This window comes from Hyla sarda, chromosome 10 (assembly GCF_029499605.1).
Source record: "Hyla sarda isolate aHylSar1 chromosome 10, aHylSar1.hap1, whole genome shotgun sequence".
Lineage (NCBI taxonomy): Eukaryota > Metazoa > Chordata > Amphibia > Anura > Hylidae > Hyla > Hyla sarda.
This window is the reverse complement of record NC_079198.1, coordinates 141,423,241-141,445,369: the sequence shown is the minus strand read 5'-3', so window position 1 is coordinate 141,445,369 and position 22,129 is coordinate 141,423,241. Positions and strand designations below refer to the sequence as shown.

Below are 22,129 nucleotides of genomic sequence, written 5' to 3'. Positions count from 1 at the left end.
AGCACAGTGCTCTCTGCTGACGTTATTATAATAATAATAATAACACTTTATTTATTGTTGTCCTTAATGGGATTTGAACCCAAGTCCCCAGCACTGCTAACCACTGAGCCACCAGGCTGCCCTTAGCGTACATCTGCTATGCATGGTTGCTAAAATGGACAGAGATGTCAGCAGAGAGCACTGTGCTCGTGATGTCATCTGTGTTCCAAAAAGAAAGGAATTTCCTCTGTAGCATTCAGCAGCTAATAAGTACTGGAAGGATTAAGATTTTTTAATAGAAGTAATTTACAAATATGTTTAACTTTCTGCCACCAGTTGATTTAAAAAAAAAAAGTTTTTCACCGGAGTACCCCTTTAAGTATAAGTACAAGGTTCTGGAATTCTTAGTCTATGGCGGTTGGTGCATGCTGTTATAGGTCAGTATACGCCTACACTATTGGGGTAATCGATCAAACCATTGCAGCCGGAGCACATAGTGACTGCACGAGGAGCAGGGCCGAGCTCACTGCTAATAGAATATGACGAATGACCCGTGACTGAGGGTTTGGTGCAGTGCAGCAGTAAAGTAATTAGAGATCTCTACAACCCCAGACTATGGGGGAGATTTATTGCGCGGTCTTATAGTAAGAGATCCGTGATCTTACTGCTCTATGGTAAACGGAGCAGAAATTATTCAGATTTGTTGCTTTTGTCTGCAGCATCATTTAAGCGCCATCCATTTGACAAATGGGACTACTCCAGCGGATGTTCTATCTAAGGGACTTCCGACGTTTGACCTGAGCAGTGGATTTCCTATAGAAATGAATGGGAGGCTGCTGCAAGATGGAATCCGAGCAGAATATCCTAGTGGAAAATCTGTGCAGATTCTCCAAAGCGTGAATCGTATAAAACAGCTTAAAGGGGTTATCCAGGAAAAAACTTTTTTTATATATATATCAACTGGCTCCAGAAAGTTAAACAGATTCGTAAATTACTTCTATTAAAAAATCTTAATCCTTCCAATAATTATCAGCTGCTGAAGTTGAGTTGTTGTTTTCTGTCTGACAACAGTGCTCTCTGCTGACATCTCTGCTTGTCTCGGGAACTGCACAGAGTAGAAGAGGTTTGCTATGGGGATTTGCTTCTAAACTGGGGGACCCCGAGACAGGTGTCATCAGAGAGCACTTAGACAGAAAAGAACAACTTAACGTCAGCAGCTTATAAGTACTGAAAGGATTAAGATTTTTTTAATAGAAGTAATTTACAAATCTGTTTAACTTTCTGGAGCCAGTTGATATATATATATATATATATATATATATATATATATATATATAAAAGTTTTTTTTCCTGGATAACCCCTTTAATAACTCTCCTCCTTTAACTTTAAAGGGGTACTCCACTGGCCAGCTTTCGGAACATTTAGTTCCAAACTCTGTGTGCACGCGCTGCGCGGGTCGGCCACGCCCCCTTAATGCAAGTCTACGTCGAACACTGGCCAGTGGAGTACCCCTTTAAGACAGTGTTTCCCAACCAGTGTGCTTCCAGCTGTTGCAAGACTACAACGTCTAGGTTAACTCTACACTGGCCTATTCAGGTGCAGGTTGATGACAATGGTTGGGTAACACTGCTTTAAAGGGGTACTCCGGTGGAAAACAAATGTTTTCAAATTCATACTGGTGCCAGAAAGTTCTACAAATTTGTAAATTACTTCTATTTAAAAATCTTAATCCTTCTAGTACTTATCAGCTGTTGTATGCTCCACAGGAAGTTGTGTATGTGGTGGCCCAGTACAGAAGTTGCACCCCTGTACCCTTGCTGCCCTGTCAGCCTCCTTACAGTGTCCCCTGGGCCCCCCCCCCCTGCATCCGTTCCCCTTGCATATTCTTTTGTATGTGTGTTATCTCCTGTAATATACCTGTAAGGTGTTATAGCTTTAAGAATAGTTGACATGTGATTGACCTGATGTCATGTGATTGTAACCCAGTGAGTTGTCAGTGACCATGTGACCTAAGGGGGACCTATGGGACCCCTCCTAGTCTGCCCCATATAAGCCCTGGGTGGAGCTAGCTATCTCTCTTAAAGGGGTACTCCGGTGAAAAACTTTTTTTTTTTAAATCAACTGGTGCCAGAAAGTTAAACAGATTTGTAAATTACTTCTATAAAAAAATCTTAATCCTTCCTGTACTTATTAGCTGCGGAACACTACAGCGGAAATTCTTTTCTTTTTTAAACACAGAGCTCTCTGCTGACATCACGAGCACAGTGCTCTCTGCTGACATCTCTGTCCATTTTAGGAACTGTACAGAACAGCATATGTTTTCTATGGGGATTTCCTTTTACTCTGGACAGTTCCTAAAATGGACAGAGATGTCAGCAGAGAGCACTGTGCTCGTGATGTCAGCAGAGAGCACTGTGCTCGTGATGTCAGCAGAGAGCACTGTGCTCGTGATGTCAGCAGAGAGCTTTGTGTGCCAAAAAGAAAATAATTTCCTCTGTAGTATTCAGCAGCTAATAAGTACTGGAAGGATTAAGATTTTTTAATAGAAGTAATTTACAAATCTGTTTAACTTTCTGGCACCAGTTGAATTAAAAAGTTTTTCACTGGAGTACCCCTTTAAGGTGTGTGTCTGGAGTGCAGAGGAGGCCTAAAGTCAGTCAAGCAGCCATGGATCCTAAAGTCAAGTGCCCCACAGGTCAAGTCAAAGCCTGGTAAGATACAGAAGGGGTTAAGTCAGTCCAAGTCATCCTGTCTCACGTCAGCGTGGCCTGCATCCAAATTGTCCAAGTCCACTATAAGTCCCAGCAAGCCCTGTGGTCTCTGAAGTCACTGGTCACCTCCGTGGACCTAGACAAGCTGTATAGACTGTTACACCTGTCTGACTCAATAAAGCTGCTGTTGTTCCATAACTTGGCGTCGGAGTCATTATTTGCCCCCGTGCCTAGCCCAGGATCCAGCGGTATTCCTTCGGGTGGTGTAGAGGATTAACCACGCCCTGGTGTCACGAACACAAGGGGTTAATGCCCCTAGCGTAATTCCATCTGCTCTCATCACACCCTCACATGTAGTTCTCTCCCGTCTGACCACAGTGCTCTCTGCTGACACCTCTGTCCATGTCAGGAACTGTCCAGAGAAGGAGAGGTTTGCTATGGGGATTTGCTCCTACTCTGGACAGTTCCTGACACAGACAGAGGTGTCAGCAGAGAGCACTGTGGTCAGACTGGAGAGAGCTACACAACTTCCAGCGGAGCATACAGCAGCTGATAAGTACTGGAAGGATTAAGATTTTTAAATAGAAGTAATTTACAAATCTGTTGAACTTTCTGGCACCAGTTGATTTGAAAACCTTTCTATTCCACCAGAGTACCCCTTTAAGGTGATGTAATATGAATGATGATATTCATCAATATATGTGGCCTTTGAAATTAACCCCATATTAGTCATGCCTGTGAGGTTTATACACACAGAGCATGATGGGCACAGGAATGCCCCAATGTGAGGATACGTCACGTATAGGAAATCAAATGTCGCCATTACATACTGAATTGGGGTGTAAATAGCGCCCCAGTGCCCGTCCATATCGCACCCACTGGCGGATCTTACCACAGCAGCAACAGGAAAGAGGTATGGGTGGTTACAGCACTTCTTCAAGTCCATCATAATATTCAGCAGGGACACCTGGTTCCCACCTCCTTTGGAATTCAAGGCTTCAAAATTTCTGGTTAAAATGAACTTATAATATTTCCTGCAACAAAGTCACAAAAAGAAAAAAGAATCAAAAAAATACAAAAGGAAATAGGTAAAAAAAGATTAATGATAAGGAAGCAGTAAAGTTTACCCTTTGTTGATTTCTCAGCAAATTTATGGTGATTCTGCTGCAAAATCCACGTTACAAGCAGACGTCTTTAAAGGGGTACTCCGGTGGAATTCTTTTTTTTAAATCAACTGTTGCCAGTAAATTACTTCTATTTAAAAATCGTAATCCTTCCAGTACTTATCAGCTGCTGTATGCTCCACAGGAAGTTGTGTAGTTCTTTCCAGTCTGACCACAGTGCTCTCTGCTGACACCTCTGTCCATGTCAGGAACTGTCCAGAGCAGGAGAGGTTTGTTATGGGGATATGATTCTAATCTGGACAGTTCCTGACATTGGCAGAGGTGTCAGCAGAGAACACTGTGGTGAGACTGAAAAGAACTACACAACTTCCTGTGGAGCATACAGCAGCTGATAAGTCCTGGAAGGATTAAGATTTTTAAATAGAAGTAATTTACTGGCACCAGTTGATTTAAAAAAATAAATAAAAATGCTGTAACCACCTATACAGCATGATAAGGTATTGAAAGGATTAAGATTTTTTAATAGAAGTCATTTACAAATCTCTTTAAATTTCAGGCACCAGGTGATTAAAAAAAAAAATATATATATATATATGTTTTCCACCGGAGTACCCCTTTAATGCCTTCCCAATATTTTGTAATGGATATTATGAAATAATAAAGTTAAAAAGTCAGGTCAGGGACCATGGAGTGGGCTCGGGGGCTGGCATTCCTAATAGATTAGAGAGATCGCAATACACAAACACTGCCTGAAACAAAAATACCCCAGGACATAATTGCAGTTTTTTTTTGTTAATTCAGATTCCCAAAAAATGGAAAGCGGCCAAGAGTCCAATCCATTCCAAAATGCTACCAATAAAAACTACAGATCACAGTGTAAAAAATAAGACCAGAAACTTCAAATAAACATGTGTTCAGGGATGAGCTTAAATACAAAAGAACATGCCCAAGTGAAAGGATTAATGCAAAAAGCCAAAATTGGCCCTGTCTAGATGCAGACAAGGCACTCACTGAGATCTGCAGGGCCCAACCAACCCATTGGTGCCACAACACAAGCATATAGGTGGTAAGGTCTTGCTAAGGGTGAGAAAAAACAAATACCTCCAACGTGTTTCTGCCACTGAATCTATAAGCAGTGTCATCAGGGGGTTATATTATGGTAGTAAGGACCAAACAACAATTCATAAATAAAATGCAAAGTAATATACAAATTGGATGGTGGTGACCAACAGGCCTAGAGAGAAAAGTCTGTCCCTATAGAAACCTGGAAGGAAAAATATACATAGCAGACTCAATATGTATCACAAATGAAAAGTGACTTTTGTTCCGTGGACAGGCAAGTGCGATGTTTCGGTGTTTTCACACCACCATACTTAAAGGGGTATTCCAGGAAAAAACTTTTATATATATATATCAACTGGCTCCAGAAAGTTAAACAGATTTGTAAATTACTTCTATTAAAAAATCTTAATCCTTCCAATAGTTATTAGCTTCTGAAGATTTCTGTCTAACTGCTCAATGATGATGTCATGTCCCGGGAGCTGTGCATGATGGGAGAATATCCCCATAGGAACTGCACAGCTCCCGGGACGTGAGTCATCAGAGAGCAGTTAGACAGAAAACAACAACTCAACTTCAGAAGCTAATAACTATTGGAAGGATTAAGATTTTTTAATAGAAGTAATTTTAAATCTGTTTAACTTTCCGGAGCCAGTTGGTAAATAAAAAAAAAGTTTTGGCCTGGAATACCCCTTTAACTTTAAAGGGGTACTCCACTGGCCAGCTTTCGGAACATTTAGTTCCAAACTCTGTGTGCGTGCACTGTGGGGGTCGGCCATGCCCCCTTGTGACATCACGCCACGCCCCCTTAATGCAAGTCTATGCAGAACACTGGACAGTGGAGTACCCCTTTAAGACAGTGTTTCAAAACACCAGCTGTTTCAAAACTACAACCTTGCTGGGAGTTGTAGTTCTGCAAGGTCTAGGTTAACTCTGGTTGGGAAACACTGGCCTATTCAGATGCAGGTTGATGACAATGGTTGGGTAACACTGCTTTAAAGGGGTACTCCGTGGAAAATATTTTTTCTTTTTTAAATCAACTGGTGCCAGAAAGTTAAACAGATTTGTAAATTACTTCTATTAAAAAATCTTAATCCTTCCAGTACTTATTAGCTGCTGAATACTACAGAGGAAATTATTATCTTTTTGGAACACAGAGCTCTCTGCTGACATCTCTGTCCATTTTAGGAACTGTCCAGAGCAGCATATGTTTTCTATGGGGGATTTTTTCCTACTCTGGACAGTTCCTAAAATGGCCAGAGATGTCAGCAGAGAGCACTGTGCTTGTGATGTCAGCAGAGAGCTATGTGTTCCAAAAAGAAAAGAATTTCCTCTGTAGTATTCAGCAGCCAATAAGTACTGGAAGGATTAAGATTTTTTAATAGAAGTAATTTACAAATCTGTTTAACTTTCTGGCACCAGTTGATTTAAAGAAAAAAAGTTTTCCACCGGAGTACCCCTTTAACCCCTTAAGGACGCAGGACGTAAATGTACGTCCTGGTGCGGTGGTACTTAACGCACCAGGAAGTACATTTACGTCCTAAGCATAACCGCGGGCATCGGAGCGATGCCCGTGTCATGCGCGGCTGATCCCGGCTGCGATCTCGCGGGCGTCCGCCATTAACCCCTCAGGTGCCGGGATCAATACAGATCCCGGCATCTGCGGCAGTGCGCGATTTGAATGAATGATCGGATCGCCCGCAGCGCTGCTGCGGGGATCCGATCATTCATGACGCCGCACGGAGGTCCCCTCTCCTTCCTCCGTGCGGCTCCCGGCGTCTTCTGCTCTGGTCTGAGATCGAGCAGACCAGAGCAGAAGATGACCGAAAACACTGATCTGTTCTATGTCCTATACATAGAACAGATCAGTATTAGCAATCATGGTATTGCTATGAATAGTCCCCTATGGGGACTATTCAAGTGTAAAAAAAAAATGTCAAAGTAAAAAAAAAGTGAAAAATCCCCTCCCCCATAAAAAAGTAAAACGTCAGCTTTTTACTATTTTACCCCCAAAAAGCGTAAAAATTTTTTTTTCTAGACATATTTGGTATCGCCGCGTGCGTAAATGTCCGAACTATTAAAATAAAATGTTAATGATCCCGTGCGGTTAACGGCGTGAACGAAAAAATAAATAAAAAAGTCCAAAATTCCTACTTTTTTAATACATTTTATTTTAAAAAAAATTATAAAAAATGTATTAAAAGTTTTTTATATGCAAATGCGGTATCAAAAAAAAGTACAGATCATGGTGCAAAAAATGAGCCCCCATACCGCCGCTTATACGGAAAAATAAAAAAGTTATAGGTCATCAAAATAATGGGATTATAAACGTACTGTTACGCCTAGCGCTCCGGGTCCCCGCTCCTCCCCGGAGCGCTCACGGCGTCTTTCTCCCTGCAGCTCCCCGGTCAGTCCCGCTGACCGGGAGCGCTGCTCTGTCATGGCCGTTGGGGATGCGATTCGCACAGCGGGACGCGCCCGCTCGCGAATCGCATCCCAGGTCACTTACCCGTTCCCGTCCCCTGCTGTCATGTGCTGGCGCGCACGGCTCCGCTCTCTAGGGCGCGCGCGCGCCAGCTCCCTGAGACTTAAAGGGCCAGTGCACCAATGATTGGTGCCTGGCCCAATTAGCTTAATTGGCTCCCACCTGGTCCCTGACTATATCTAACCTCCTCCCATGCACTTCCTTGCCGGATCTTGTTGCCCTTGTGCCAGTGAAAGCGTTTTGTGTGTTTAAACCCTGTGTACCAGAACTTCTGCTATCTCCCCTGACTACGAACCTTGCCGCCTGCCCCCGACCTTCTGCTACGTCCGACTTTGCTTCTGCCTACTCCCTTGTACCTCGCCTATCTTCAGCAGCCAGAGAGGTGAGCCGTTGCTAGTGGATACGACCTGGTCACTACCGCCGCAGCAAGACCATCCCGCTTTGCGGCGGGCTCTGGTGAAAACCAGTAGTGTCTTAGAACCGGTCCACTAGCACGGTCCTCGCTATCCCTCTCTGGCACAGAGGATCCACCTCCTGCCAGCCGGCATCGTGACAGTAGATCCGGCCATGGATCCCGCTGAAGTTCCTCTGCCAGTTGTCGCTGACCTCCCTACGCTGGTCGCCCAGCAAGCTCGTCAGATCGCCCAGCAGTCGCAACAGATAGCGCAACAAGATCACCAGCTGTCGTACTTGACCACCATGACACAGCAACTCCAGTCACAACTACAGCAAGTACAGTCGCAGCTACAGCAGCAACAACCATCTCCTCCGCCAGCTCCAGCACCCCTTCCGCAGCGAGTGGCCGCTCCTAGCCTCTGCCTGTCCTTGCCGGACAAATTTAATGGGGACTCTAAGTTTTGCCGTGGCTTTCTTTCGCAATGTTCCTTGCACTTGGAGATGATGTCGGATCAGTTTCCTACTGAAAGGTCTAAGGTGGCTTTCGTAGTCAGCCTTCTGTCTGGAAAAGCTCTGTCATGGGCCACACCGCTCTGGGACCGCAATGACCCCGTCACTGCCTCTGTACACTCCTTCTTCTCGGAAATTCGAAGTGTCTTTGAGGAACCTGCCCGAGCCTCTTCTGCTGAGACTGCCCTGCTGAACCTGGTCCAGGGTAATTCTTCCGTTGGCGAGTATGCCATACAATTCCGTACTCTTGCTTCTGAACTTTCCTGGAATAATGAGGCCCTCTGCGCGACCTTTAAAAAAGGCCTATCCAGCAACATTAAAGATGTTCTGGCCGCACGAGAGACTCCTGCTAACCTGCATGAACTCATTCATCTAGCCACTCGCATTGACATGCGTTTTTCTGAGAGGCATCAAGAGCTCCGCCAGGAAAAAGACTTAGATCTCTGGACACCTCTCCCACAGTCTCCACTGCAATCTGCGCCTAGGCCTCCCGCCGAGGAGGCCATGCAAGTGGATCGGTCTCGCCTGACCCTGGAAGAGAGGAATCGCCGTAAGGAAGAGAATCTTTGTCTGTACTGTGCCAGTACTGAACATTTTTTGGTGGATTGCCCAATCCGTCCTCCACGTCTGGGAAACGCACGCTCGCACCCAGCTCTCGTGGGTGTGGCGTCTCTTGATGCTAAGTCGGCTTCTCCACGTCTCACGGTACCTGTTCGGATTTCCACTTCAGCCAGCTCTCCCCTCTCAGCCGTGGCCTGCCTGGACTCTGGAGCTTCTGGGAATTTTATTCGGGAGTCCTTTGTGAATAAATTCCGCATTCCGGTGACCCGTCTTGTCAAGCCACTCCACATTTCCGCGGTCAACGGAGCCAGGTTGGATTGCACCGTGCGTTACCGCACGGAGCCCCTCCTAATGTGCATCGGACATCATCACGAGGAGATTGTATTTTTTGTCCTTCCTAATTGCACTTCTGAAGTTCTCCTTGGACTACCCTGGCTTCAACACCATTCCCCAACCCTGGATTGGTCCACTGGGGAGATCAAGAGTTGGGGCCCCTCTTGTTCCAAGGACTGCCTTCAACCGGTTCCCAGTACTCCCTGCCGTGACCCTGTGGTTCCTCCTGTATCCGGTCCCCCTAAGGTCATTAAGGACTCTGCCTGCCACAGGAAATGCCCCTCCCCCCCTCCCAGTTCCATCAGGCAAGCTTCTGTGTCCCCTCATGGCCCTCATCCTGGTGTCACACTGCCCCGTGCCAGGTCTCGCCCTCTGCCCTCTCTCCCCATTCCTACTCCTGCGGTTCTGCCTGCCGTTGAGGAATCCCTCCATCCTTTCCCGGTGTCCTCATCCCAGGGGAGGCAGTTACCCGATAAAGAGAAGGGGAGACCTAAGGGGGGGGGGGGTACTGTTACGCCTAGCGCTCCGGGCCCCCGCTCCTCCCCGGAGCGCTCACGGCGTCTTTCTCCCTGCAGCTCCCCGGTCAGTCCCGCTGACCGGGAGCGCTGCTCTGTCATGGCCGTTGGGGATGCGATTCGCACAGCGGGACGCGCCCGCTCGCGAATCGCATCCCAGGTCACTTACCCGTTCCCGTCCCCTGCTGTCATGTGCTGGCGCGCGCGGCTCCGCTCTCTAGGGCGCGCGCGCGCCAGCTCCCTGAGACTTAAAGGGCCAGTGCACCAATGATTGGTGCCTGGCCCAATTAGCTTAATTGGCTCCCACCTGGTCCCTGACTATATCTAACCTCCTCCCATGCACTTCCTTGCCGGATCTTGTTGCCCTTGTGCCTAGTGAAAGCGTTTTGTGTGTTTAAACCCTGTGTACCAGAACTTCTGCTATCTCCCCTGACTACGAACCTTGCCGCCTGCCCCCGACCTTCTGCTACGTCCGACTTTGCTTCTGCCTACTCCCTTGTACCTCGCCTATCTTCAGCAGTCAGAGAGGTTGAGCCGTTGCTAGTGGATACGACCTGGTCACTACCGCCGCAGCAAGACCATCCCGCTTTGCGGCGGGCTCTGGTGAAAACCAGTAGTGTCTTAGAACCGGTCCACTAGCACGGTCCTCGCTATCCCTCTCTGGCACAGAGGATCCACCTCCTGCCAGCCGGCATCGTGACACGTACTAATTTGGTTAAAAAGTTTGTGATTTTTTTTAAGCGCAACAATAATATAAAACTATGTAATAATGGGTATCATTTTAATTGTATTGACCCTCAGAATAAAGAACACATGTCATTTTTACCATAAATTGTACGACGTGAAAACGAAACCTTCCAAAATTAGCAAAATTGCGTTTTTCGTTTTCATTTCCCCACAAAAATAGTGTTTTTTGGTTGCGCCATACATTTTATGATATAATGAGTTATGTCATTACAAAGGACAACTGGTCGCGCAAAAAACAAGCTCTCATACTAGTCTGTGGATGAAAATATAAAAGAGTTATGATTTTTAGAAGGCAAGGAGGAAAAAATGAAAACGTAAAAATTAAATTGTTCTTAAGTTCTTAAGGCCAAAATGGGCTGAGTCCTTAAGGGGTTAAAGGGCTATAAATATATATATATATATATATATATATATATATATATATATATATATATATGAGTTTTCACTAAATATTTAAAAAAGCAAAAAAATTAATAAACCTACAAAACAGAACCTACATTTTCCCAATCATCAAAATATAAATAACTCTACAAAACAGAAAAGATATGTACATCAATAAGTTTTCCCTAAACATAAAAATGTTTTAAAAATAAATAAACCTACAAAAACAGAAAAAGGCCATAAGGCGGTAAAGCGCGGTGTTTCGGGCGTCTTGCACTCACTTCTGCATTTGGCTGAGCTCCACTCGTACTATCAGCTCTGTTTTGGCTGGCATGTTCTTGAAGACATCTGCTTTCAGCCTCCGCAGCATGTGAGGCCCCAGTAAGTCATGGAGTTTTTTTATTTGGTCCTCCTTAGAGATGTCAGCAAATTCTTCCAGGAAACCGTCCAGATTGCTGAGAGGGAAGCATCACATAAAGAGGCATAAAAAGCGTAAATAAAGATGGATCCAACAATCTGCCGCAGAAAAAGTCAGTAAATTGAGGCCCCGACTCCGAGGAGACTTTATATGGACCAAATGGGTTCGGACGGGTTGTCAGGTCAGAGGATATGGCGGCACAATGATATATAACACTGACAGGGTGGAGACCCGACCGCATGGAGTTTGTATGTTCTCCCCACTATAATCCCCCATGGTGCATTGTGCCTCCCATTATATACATGGGGCAGGGAACAACGGAGAGCTGACGGCACATGTACGCTCCATCATCTGCATAATATGTACACAATACTGATTTTGGTTATATATATATGCAAATTTACTAATTGATGATGTCATGTAATGATTGTGGGCGGAGTATAAAAGCCCATTACTTATTACTTGTAATCAAGAGAACGTGAGACTGGTGACAAATCATGGAATAAACTTTTCACGCTAATTCTATCTAAGTGGTGTGCTGCATCTATGTCGATATTTAGATAGAGAAAATCAAAAACTACCCCAATGGGTAACTGATCGCACGCTACTTACAAGAGCATAACAAAGACAAGAAAAATGCGTTGTAGAGATCAAACAATACTTTATTAAACACACAGAAGCATTAAAAACCCATAAAAGGGATTGAAAGAAGTACAATACACATTATAATGATGGCCACAATGGACCAGACTAAAGAATGATGGCTACTAATGAGATAAATGTAAAACACAGGAATGTATGTAAACAAATCCTTATTGTTGGGCCTAAACCCACATGAGAAGATAGAACATGATAAAACAGGTTACTCTAGTGCTGAATAGATTATAGCAAAATATATAACAACATATAGAAAACCACAGTGGGACAGAGTATACCTGGGTACCCAACACCCATGTTCTATCTTCTCATGTGGGTTTAGGCCCAACAATAAGGATTTGTTTACATACATTCCTGTGTTTTACATTTATCTCATTAGTAGCCATCATTCTTTAGTCTGGTCCATTGTGGCCATCATTATAATGTGTATTGTACTTCTTTCAATCCCTTTTATGGGTTTTTAATGCTTCTGTGTGTTTTATAAAGTATTGTTTGATCTCTACAACGCATTTTTCTTGTCTTTGTTATGATATTTAGATAGATCAATACATAGATAGATATGAGATAGATAGATATGAGATAGATAGATAGATATGAGATAGATAGATATGAGATAGATAGATATGAGATAGATAGATATGAGATAGATAGATATGAGATAGATAGATAGATATGAGATAGATAGATATGAGATAGATAGATATGAGATAGATATATAGATATGAGATAGATAGATATGAGATAGATATGAGATAGATATGAGATAGATAGATAGATATGAGATAGATAGATAGATAGATAGATATGAGATAGATATATAGATATGAGATAGATAGATATGAGATAGATATGAGATAGATATGAGATAGATAGATAGATATGAGATAGATAGATAGATATGATATAGATATGAGATAGATATGAGATAGATATGAGATAGATATGAGATAGATATGAGATAGATAGATATGAGATAGATATGAGATAGATAGATAGATATGAGATAGATATGAGATAGATAGATAGATATGAGATAGATAGATATGAGATAGATAGATATGAGATAGATAGATATGAGATAGATAGATAGATATGAGATAGATATGAGATAGATAGATATGAGATAGATAGATATGAGATAGATAGCTTTATTTGTTTTGTGCATAACACACACATTTTGTATTACTGTTAAGCCCCCCCCCTATTTACATAAATCTTTGTGCCCGATTTACGCTCTTACTTGTGACTCTCAGTATGAAATTGCTTTTTACATTTTAAAGCCATCCAAAAAATTCATGCAAATGATGTATATAAAGAAGGGCGCTCGCAGGAAGGCTATAATCAATATGCGTTCCCTGTGACTCATCACCGCTCGCACTCCGTCGCCGAGGACATGCGAACCCTCCCACCATGAATTATTCATCAGTTATATTTTCCACTGTCGGAGACAACAGATCTTAATGATGTAGACAATAATGGAGCGGATGAGACAGCAGCCATGAAACAAAGGAAGGAGCACACGAGTCCTCGCAGGCCGCAGGGAGATGGGGCTCCGGCTCTTCACTCTCATTACTGTACACTGAATACAGGGAGATGGGGCTGCGGCTCTTCACTCTCATTACTGTACACTGAATACAGGGAGATGGGGCTGCGGCTCTTCACTCTCATTACTTTACACTGAATACAGGGAGATGGGGCTGCGGCTCTTCACTCATTACTGTACACTGAATACAGGGAAATGGGGCTGCGGCTCTTCACTCTCATTACTGTACACTGAATACAGGGAGATGGGGCTCCGGCTCTTCACTCTCATTACTGTACACTGAATACAGGGAGATGGGGCTGCGGCTCTTCACTCTCATTACTGTACACTGAATACAGGGAGATGGGGCTGCGGCTCTTCACTCATTACTGTACACTGAATACAGGGAAATGGGGCTGCGGCTCTTCACTCTCATTACTGTACACTGAATACAGGGAGATGGGGCTCCGGCTCTTCACTCTCATTACTTTACACTGAATACAGGGAGATGGGGCTCCGGCTCTTCACTCTAATTGCTTTACAGTGAAAACAGGGAGATGGGGCTGCGGCTCTTCACTATCATTACTTTACACTGAATACAGGGAGATGGGGCTGCGGCTCTTCACTCTCATTACTTTACACTGAATACAGGGAGATGGGGCTGCGGCTCTTCACTCTCATTACTGTACACTGAATACAGGGAGATGGGGCTGCGGCTCTTCATTCTCATTACTTTACAGTGAAAACAGGGAGATGGGGCTGAGGCTCTTCACTCTAATTACTTTACACTGAATACAGGGAGATGGGGCTGCGGCTCTTCACTCTAATTACTTTACACTGAATACAGGGAGATGGGGCTGCGGCTCTTCACTCTAATTGCTTTACAGTGAAAACAGGGAGATGGGGCTGCGGCTCTTCACTCTCATTACTTTACACTGAATACAGGGAGATGGGGCTGCGGCTCTTCACTCATTACTTTACACTGAATACAGGGAGATGGGGCTGCGGCTCTTCACTCTCATTACTTTACAGTGAAAACAGGGAGATGGGGCTGCGGCTCTTCATTCTCATTACTTTACACTGAATACAGGGAGATGGGGCTGAGGCTCTTCACTCTCATTACTTTACACTAAATACAGAGAAATGGGGCTGTGGCTCTTTACTCTCATCACTTTACACTGAATACAGGGAGATGGGGCTGCGGCTCTTCACTCTCATTACTTTACACTGAATACAGGGAAATGGGGCTGCGGCTCTTCATTCTCATTACTTTACACTGAATACAGGGAGATGGGGCTGCGGCTCTTCATTCTCATTACTTTACACTGAATACAGGGAGATGGGGCTGCGGCTCTTCACTCATTACTTTACACTGAATACAGGGAGATGGGGCTGCGGCTCTTCATTCTCATTACTTTACACTGAATACAGGGAGATGGGGCTGCGGCTCTTCACTCATTACTTTACACTGAATACAGGGAGATGGGGCTGCGGCTCTTCACTCTAATTGCTTTACAGTGAAAACAGGGAGATGGGGCTGCGGCTCTTCACTATCATTACTTTACACTGAATACAGGGAGATGGGGCTGCGGCTCTTCACTCTCATTACTTTACACTGAATACAGGGAGATGGGGCTGCGGCTCTTCACTCTCATTACTGTACACTGAATACAGGGAGATGGGGCTGCGGCTCTTCATTCTCATTACTTTACAGTGAAAACAGGGAGATGGGGCTGAGGCTCTTCACTCTAATTACTTTACACTGAATACAGGGAGATGGGGCTGCGGCTCTTCACTCTAATTACTTTACACTGAATACAGGGAGATGGGGCTGCGGCTCTTCACTCTAATTGCTTTACAGTGAAAACAGGGAGATGGGGCTGCGGCTCTTCACTATCATTACTTTACACTGAATACAGGGAGATGGGGCTGCGGCTCTTCACTCTCATTACTTTACACTGAATACAGGGAGATGGGGCTGCGGCTCTTCACTCTCATTACTGTACACTGAATACAGGGAGATGGGGCTGCGGCTCTTCATTCTCATTACTTTACAGTGAAAACAGGGAGATGGGGCTGAGGCTCTTCACTCTAATTACTTTACACTGAATACAGGGAGATGGGGCTGCGGCTCTTCACTCTAATTGCTTTACAGTGAAAACAGGGAGATGGGGCTGCGGCTCTTCACTCTCATTACTTTACACTGAATACAGGGAGATGGGGCTGCGGCTCTTCACTCATTACTTTACACTGAATACAGGGAGATGGGGCTGCGGCTCTTCACTCTCATTACTTTACAGTGAAAACAGGGAGATGGGGCTGCGGCTCTTCATTCTCATTACTTTACACTGAATACAGGGAGATGGGGCTGAGGCTCTTCACTCTCATTACTTTACACTAAATACAGAGAAATGGGGCTGTGGCTCTTTACTCTCATCACTTTACACTGAATACAGGGAGATGGGGCTGCGGCTCTTCACTCTCATTACTTTACACTGAATACAGGTAGATGGGGCTGCGGCTCTTCACTCTCATTACTTTACACTGAATACAGGGAAATGGGGCTGCGGCTCTTCATTCTCATTACTTTACACTGAATACAGGGAGATGGGGCTGCGGCTCTTCATTCTCATTACTTTACACTGAATACAGGGAGATGGGGCTGTGGCTCTTCACTCATTACTTTACACTGAATACAGGGAGATGGGGCTGCGGCTCTTCATTCTCATTACTTTACACTGAATACAGGGAGATGGGGCTGCGGCTCTTCACTCATTACTTTACACTGAATACAGGGAGATGGGGCTGCGGCTCTTCACTCTAATTGCTTTACAGTGAAAACAGGGAGATGGGGCTGCGGCTCTTCACTCTCATTACTGTACACTGAATACAGGGAGATGGGGCTGCGGCTCTTCACTCTCATTACTTTACACTGAATACAGGGAGATGGGGCTGCGGCTCTTCACTCTCATTACTGTACACTGAATACAGGGAGATGGGGCTGCGGCTCTTCATTCTCATTACTTTACAGTGAAAACAGGGAGATGGGGCTGAGGCTCTTCACTCTAATTACTTTACACTGAATACAGGGAGATGGGGCTGCGGCTCTTCACTCTAATTACTTTACACTGAATACAGGGAGATGGGGCTGCGGCTCTTCACTCTAATTGCTTTACAGTGAAAACAGGGAGATGGGGCTGCGGCTCTTCACTCTCATTACTTTACACTGAATACAGGGAGATGGGGCTGCGGCTCTTCACTCATTACTTTACACTGAATACAGGGAGATGGGGCTGCGGCTCTTCACTCTCATTACTTTACAGTGAAAACAGGGAGATGGGGCTGCGGCTCTTCATTCTCATTACTTTACACTGAATACAGGGAGATGGGGCTGAGGCTCTTCACTCTCATTACTTTACACTAAATACAGAGAAATGGGGCTGTGGCTCTTTACTCTCATCACTTTACACTGAATACAGGGAGATGGGGCTGCGGCTCTTCACTCTCATTACTTTACACTGAATACAGGTAGATGGGGCTGCGGCTCTTCACTCTCATTACTTTACACTGAATACAGGGAAATGGGGCTGCGGCTCTTCATTCTCATTACTTTACACTGAATACAGGGAGATGGGGCTGCGGCTCTTCATTCTCATTACTTTACACTGAATACAGGGAGATGGGGCTGCGGCTCTTCACTCATTACTTTACACTGAATACAGGGAGATGGGGCTGCGGCTCTTCATTCTCATTACTTTACACTGAATACAGGGAGATGGGGCTGCGGCTCTTCACTCATTACTTTACACTGAATACAGGGAGATGGGGCTCCGGCTCTTCACTCTCATTACTTGACACTGAAAACAGGGAGATGGGGCTGCGGCTCTTCATTCTCATTACTTTACACTGAATACAGGGAGATGGGGCTGCGGCTCTTCACTCTCATTACTTTACACTGAATACAGGGAGATGGGGCTGCGGCTCTTCACTCATTACTTTACACTGAATACAGGGAGATGGGGCTGCGGCTCTTCACTCTCATTACTTTACAGTGAAAACAGGGAGATGGGGCTGCGGCTCTTCATTCTCATTACTTTACACTGAATACAGGGAGATGGGGCTGAGGCTCTTCACTCTCATTACTTTACACTAAATACAGAGAAATGGGGCTGTGGCTCTTTACTCTCATCACTTTACACTGAATACAGGGAGATGGGGCTGCGGCTCTTCACTCTCATTACTTTACACTGAATACAGGTAGATGGGGCTGCGGCTCTTCACTCTCATTACTTTACACTGAATACAGGGAGATGGGGCTGCAGCTCTTCATTCTCATTACTTTACACTGAATACAGGGAGATGGGGCTGCGGCTCTTCATTCTCATTACTTTACACTGAATACAGGGAGATGGGGCTGCGGCTCTTCACTCATTACTTTACACTGAATACAGGGAGATGGGGCTCCGGCTCTTCACTCTCATTACTTGACACTGAAAACAGGGAGATGGGGCTGCGGCTCTTCATTCTCATTACTTTACACTGAATACAGGGAGATGGGGCTGCGGCTCTTTACTCTCATTACTTTACACTGAATACAGGGAGATGGGGCTGCGGCTCTTCACTCTCACTACTTTACACTGAATACAGGGAGATGGGGCTGCGGCTCTTCACTCATTACTTTACACTGAATACAGGGAGATGGGGCTGCGGCTCTTCACTCTCATTACTTTACACTGAATACAGGGAGATGGGGCTGTGGCTCTTCCCTCTCATTACTTTACACTCAATACAGGGGGATGGGGCTGCGGCTCTTCCCTCTCATTACTTTACACTGAATACAGGGAGATGGGGCTGTGAGTATGATAGGACCAACCTGGTCACTACATTAAGGTGCCTGGCTATATAGTAAAATAAGGTGCTGTATTAGATCACTTACCCATTGTAATATACCACTACTGCCTGCCCCAACGCACGTTTCGTCTTGTAGACTTTATCAGGGGACCCAAACTAATACTGACTCATGCCCAGACTCCTTAAAGGGGTATTCCAGGAAAAAACTTTTTTTTAATATCAACTGGCTCCAGAAAGTTAAACAGATTTGTAAATTACTTCTATTAAAAAATCTTAATCCTTTCAATAATTATCAGCTGCTGAAGTTGAGTTGTTGTTTTCTGTCTGGCAACAGTGCTCTCTGCTGACATCTCTGCTTGTCTCAGCAACTGCACAGAGAAGAAGAGGTTTGTTATGGGAATTTGCTTCTAAACTGGGCGGTTCCCAAGACAAGTGTCAGAAAAGAACAACTCAACTTCAGCAGCTCATAAGTACTGAAAGGATTAAGATTTTTTAATAGAAGTAATTTACAAATCTGTTTAACTTTTTGGAGCCAGTTGATATATAAAAAAAAGTTTTATCCTGGAATACCCCTTTAAACTAAAACAGACTGAAGACCAGACCCTAAAATAATGCAGGCCACAGACCCGACTGCCAAAACTAATACAGACCCCACACCAGACCCCTAAACCAATACAAGCCACATACCAGACTCTCTAAATACAGACCCCAGACTAAACTTGGTCTGAAATGTTAACTAATCTGCTGGATATGGCCGGTTCGGTCAACTTTTCACTAATGTGTTTGGGAAGATTCAGAGATGGGCTGAGCCTGTACTTTTCAGCTATTTGTATATTTAGCAATTTGTATTGTCACATATTGTATTGGAGCAGATAGAGACTTGTTTCCATATATTTGTCTCCTTCGTCCTGGCAACTACCAAGAAACACTTACTTGAATCTTTCCGGGGTGAGGAAGTTGAGAAGGTGGAAGAGTTCCTCCAGGTTATTCTGCAGCGGGGTTCCAGTTAGCAGCAGTTTGTAGTCAATCTTATAGCTATTTAATACCCTAAAGAACTTGGAAAAGAAAGTTATGCAGTGGCAGTCCAGAAAAGACATAGCCGTAGCCAAGTCTGGTTTAAAGGGGTACTCCACCCCTATCTAAAGGATAGGGGATAAGATGTCTGATCGCCGAGTTCCCGCCACTGGGGACCCCTGCAATCTTGGCTGCAGCCCCCCAGATATGCAGTGGACGGAGCGAACTTCGCTCCCTGCTGGATGACTGGCGATGCAGGCTCGTGACATCATGGCCACGCCCCGCTCGTGATGCCACGGCCCCTCAATGCAAGTCTATGGGAGGGGGCGTGACGGAAGTCACGCCCCCTCCCATAGAATTGCATTGAGGGGGCGTGACCGTGACATCACGAGCGGGGTGCGGCCTCCAGCGCTGAACCAGACGCTCTAAACCAACGGCGGGAGCAGCACGGAGCACCCGGGGTCCCCAGCGATCAGACATCTTACCCCGTAATCCTTTGGACAGGGGATAAGATGTCTAGGGGCAAAGTACTCCTTTAAAGGGGTTATCCGGGAAAAAACTTTATATATATATATATATATATATATATATATATATATATATATATATCTCAACTGGCTCCAGAATGTTAAACAGATTTGTAAATTACTTCTATTAACAAATCTTAATCCTTTCAGTACTTATGAGCTTCTGAAGTTAAGGTTGTTCTTTTCTGTCTAAGTGCTCTCTGATGACACCTGTCTTGGGAAACGCCCAGTTTAGAAGAGGTTTGCTAAGGGGATTTGCTTCTAAACTGGGAGGTTCCCAAAACAGGTGTCATCAGAGAGCACTTAGACAGAAAAGAACAACTCAACTTCAGAAGCTCATAAGTACTGAAAGGATTAAGATTTTTTAAATAGAAGTAATTTACAAATCTGTTTAACTTTCTGGAGCCAGTTGGCATATATAAAAAAAAAAGTTTTCCCTAGATAACCCCTTTAAGTCCACTAAGGGAACTAAAAGTATTTACAAAAACAATATTATATAGAAGTAAAAATAAATAAGTAAAAAAAAAAATAAAAAACGACAACATTGAAAACAAAAAATTCACATTTCCCAATATTTTTTTGTAATTTTTTAGTAAGCCCATACAAGTGATACATGGCGTTTGTAAATATCCCTACTATAGAAATATATTAGAAAAAAGCACCCAGAACCAGAATAGCTGTTTTTGGGTCTCTATGATACAGGTTATAATTTCATTGAGCACCAAAAAACAATCCCTCATAAAATAGTCCTAAAATTTCATTTTTTTTTTCTTATTCCGGCTCCTCAGCTGATACCTTAGTTAACGCCTAGGTTGAACCCAGGGACATTTGCGGCCCCTTAGTAGCCTCGGCGAAAAAGGGGCATCAAACCTGGATCCTTGCAGGTGCCTTTTGGCCGGGAGGTGAAGTGTAGGTTTGTTGGGGGGGGCCTCTCTCCTGTCGGAGAAGGGCTTAGCGATAGATCGCATACTTTGTGCATGTTTTTTTAATGTGACACGTTTGCACTTTTTCTTGCACTTTGGGTGATAGAGAACACGCGCCACGCGCCTTAAATTCCATGAAATTTTTTTTTACACATTCTATAATTTTTTTTTTTATACATAACAGTAAAACTCGTCCATCAAAAAAATAGGCCATCATACAAAAGTTATATAAAAATGTAAATAAATAAAAAAAAAAGTAAAAAAAAAAAAAAGTTATGGCTCTCATAAGGTGAGAAGAAAGAAACAAAGATGCCAAAAAATCACTGTACAGGGAAGGGGTGAATATTTGATGAGGCAGCGCTATTGTTCCAAAAAAGAATAACAAAAGGCATAAGACCCTCCTGTGGCATCTCCGCTAGTTGTCACCTGTGCCCGTTCTTTTATGTAAAACCAGCAGGGTGACAGCTGAGGGCGGTGTGCATCGAGGGGTCGGCAAAATCAATGTCTGCGGTCAGATCACACAGCTCCTCTCCCCTGGATGTGCAGCGGAAACATTATTTATGTTGTCATTTTACATCTGGACAATAAATCTACACTGCTCAAAAATATAAAGGGAACACGAAGATATCACGTCCTAGATCTGAATGAACTAATCGTATGAAATACTTTCCTCTTTACATAGCTGAATGCGCTGACAACAAAACCACCAAAAATTATCAATGGAAATCATCAACCCATGGAGGTCTGGATATGGAGTCACTCAAAATCACAGAGGAAAACCCCACTACAGGCCGATCCAACTTTATGTAATGTCCTTAATACAAGTCCCAATGAGGCTCAGTAGTGTGTGTGGCCTCCACGTGCCCGTATGACCTCCCTACAACGCCTGGGTATGATCCTGATGAGGTGGAGGATGGTCTCCTGAGGGATGTCCTCCCAGACCTGGACTAAAGCATCCGCCAACTCCTGGACAGTCTGTGGTGGATGGAGCGAGACGTCCCAGATGTGCTCAATCGGATTGAGGGGAACGGGCGGCCAGTCCATAGTATCAATGCCTTCCTCTTGTAGGAACTGCCGACACACTCCAGCCACATGAGGTCTAGCATTGTCTTGTATTAGGAGGAACCCAGGGCCAACCGCACCAGTATATGGTCTCACAAGGGGTCTGAGGATCTCATCTCGGTACCTAATGGCAGTCAGGCTACCTCTGGCAAGCACATGGAGGGCTGTGCGGCCCCCCCAAAGAAATGCCACCCCACACCATTACTGACCCACCGCCAAACCGGTCATGCTGGAGGATGTTGCAGGCAGCAGAACGTTCTCCACAGCGTCTCCAGACTCTGTCACATCTGTCACATGTGCTCAGTGTGAACCTGCTTTCATCTGTGAAGAGCACAGGGCGCAAGTGGTGAATT

General features: G+C 44.5%; 1 protein-coding gene across 5 annotated transcripts in view; it reads right to left on the bottom strand.

The window, feature by feature from the left end:
• CHD5 (chromodomain helicase DNA binding protein 5) overlaps positions 1–22,129 on the bottom strand; it is a 274,281-nt gene that overhangs the window by 92,268 nt on the left and 159,884 nt on the right. For all 5 annotated transcript variants that reach the window (XM_056544557.1, XM_056544555.1, XM_056544553.1 and 2 more), the window contains 3 exons: positions 19,184–19,305; positions 11,084–11,257; positions 3,584–3,725 (listed from right to left, as the gene is read on the bottom strand). In XM_056544557.1, coding sequence (XP_056400532.1) covers positions 3,584–3,725; positions 11,084–11,257; positions 19,184–19,305 — 438 coding nt within the window. The remainder of the gene's footprint in view (positions 1–3,583; positions 3,726–11,083; positions 11,258–19,183; positions 19,306–22,129) is intronic.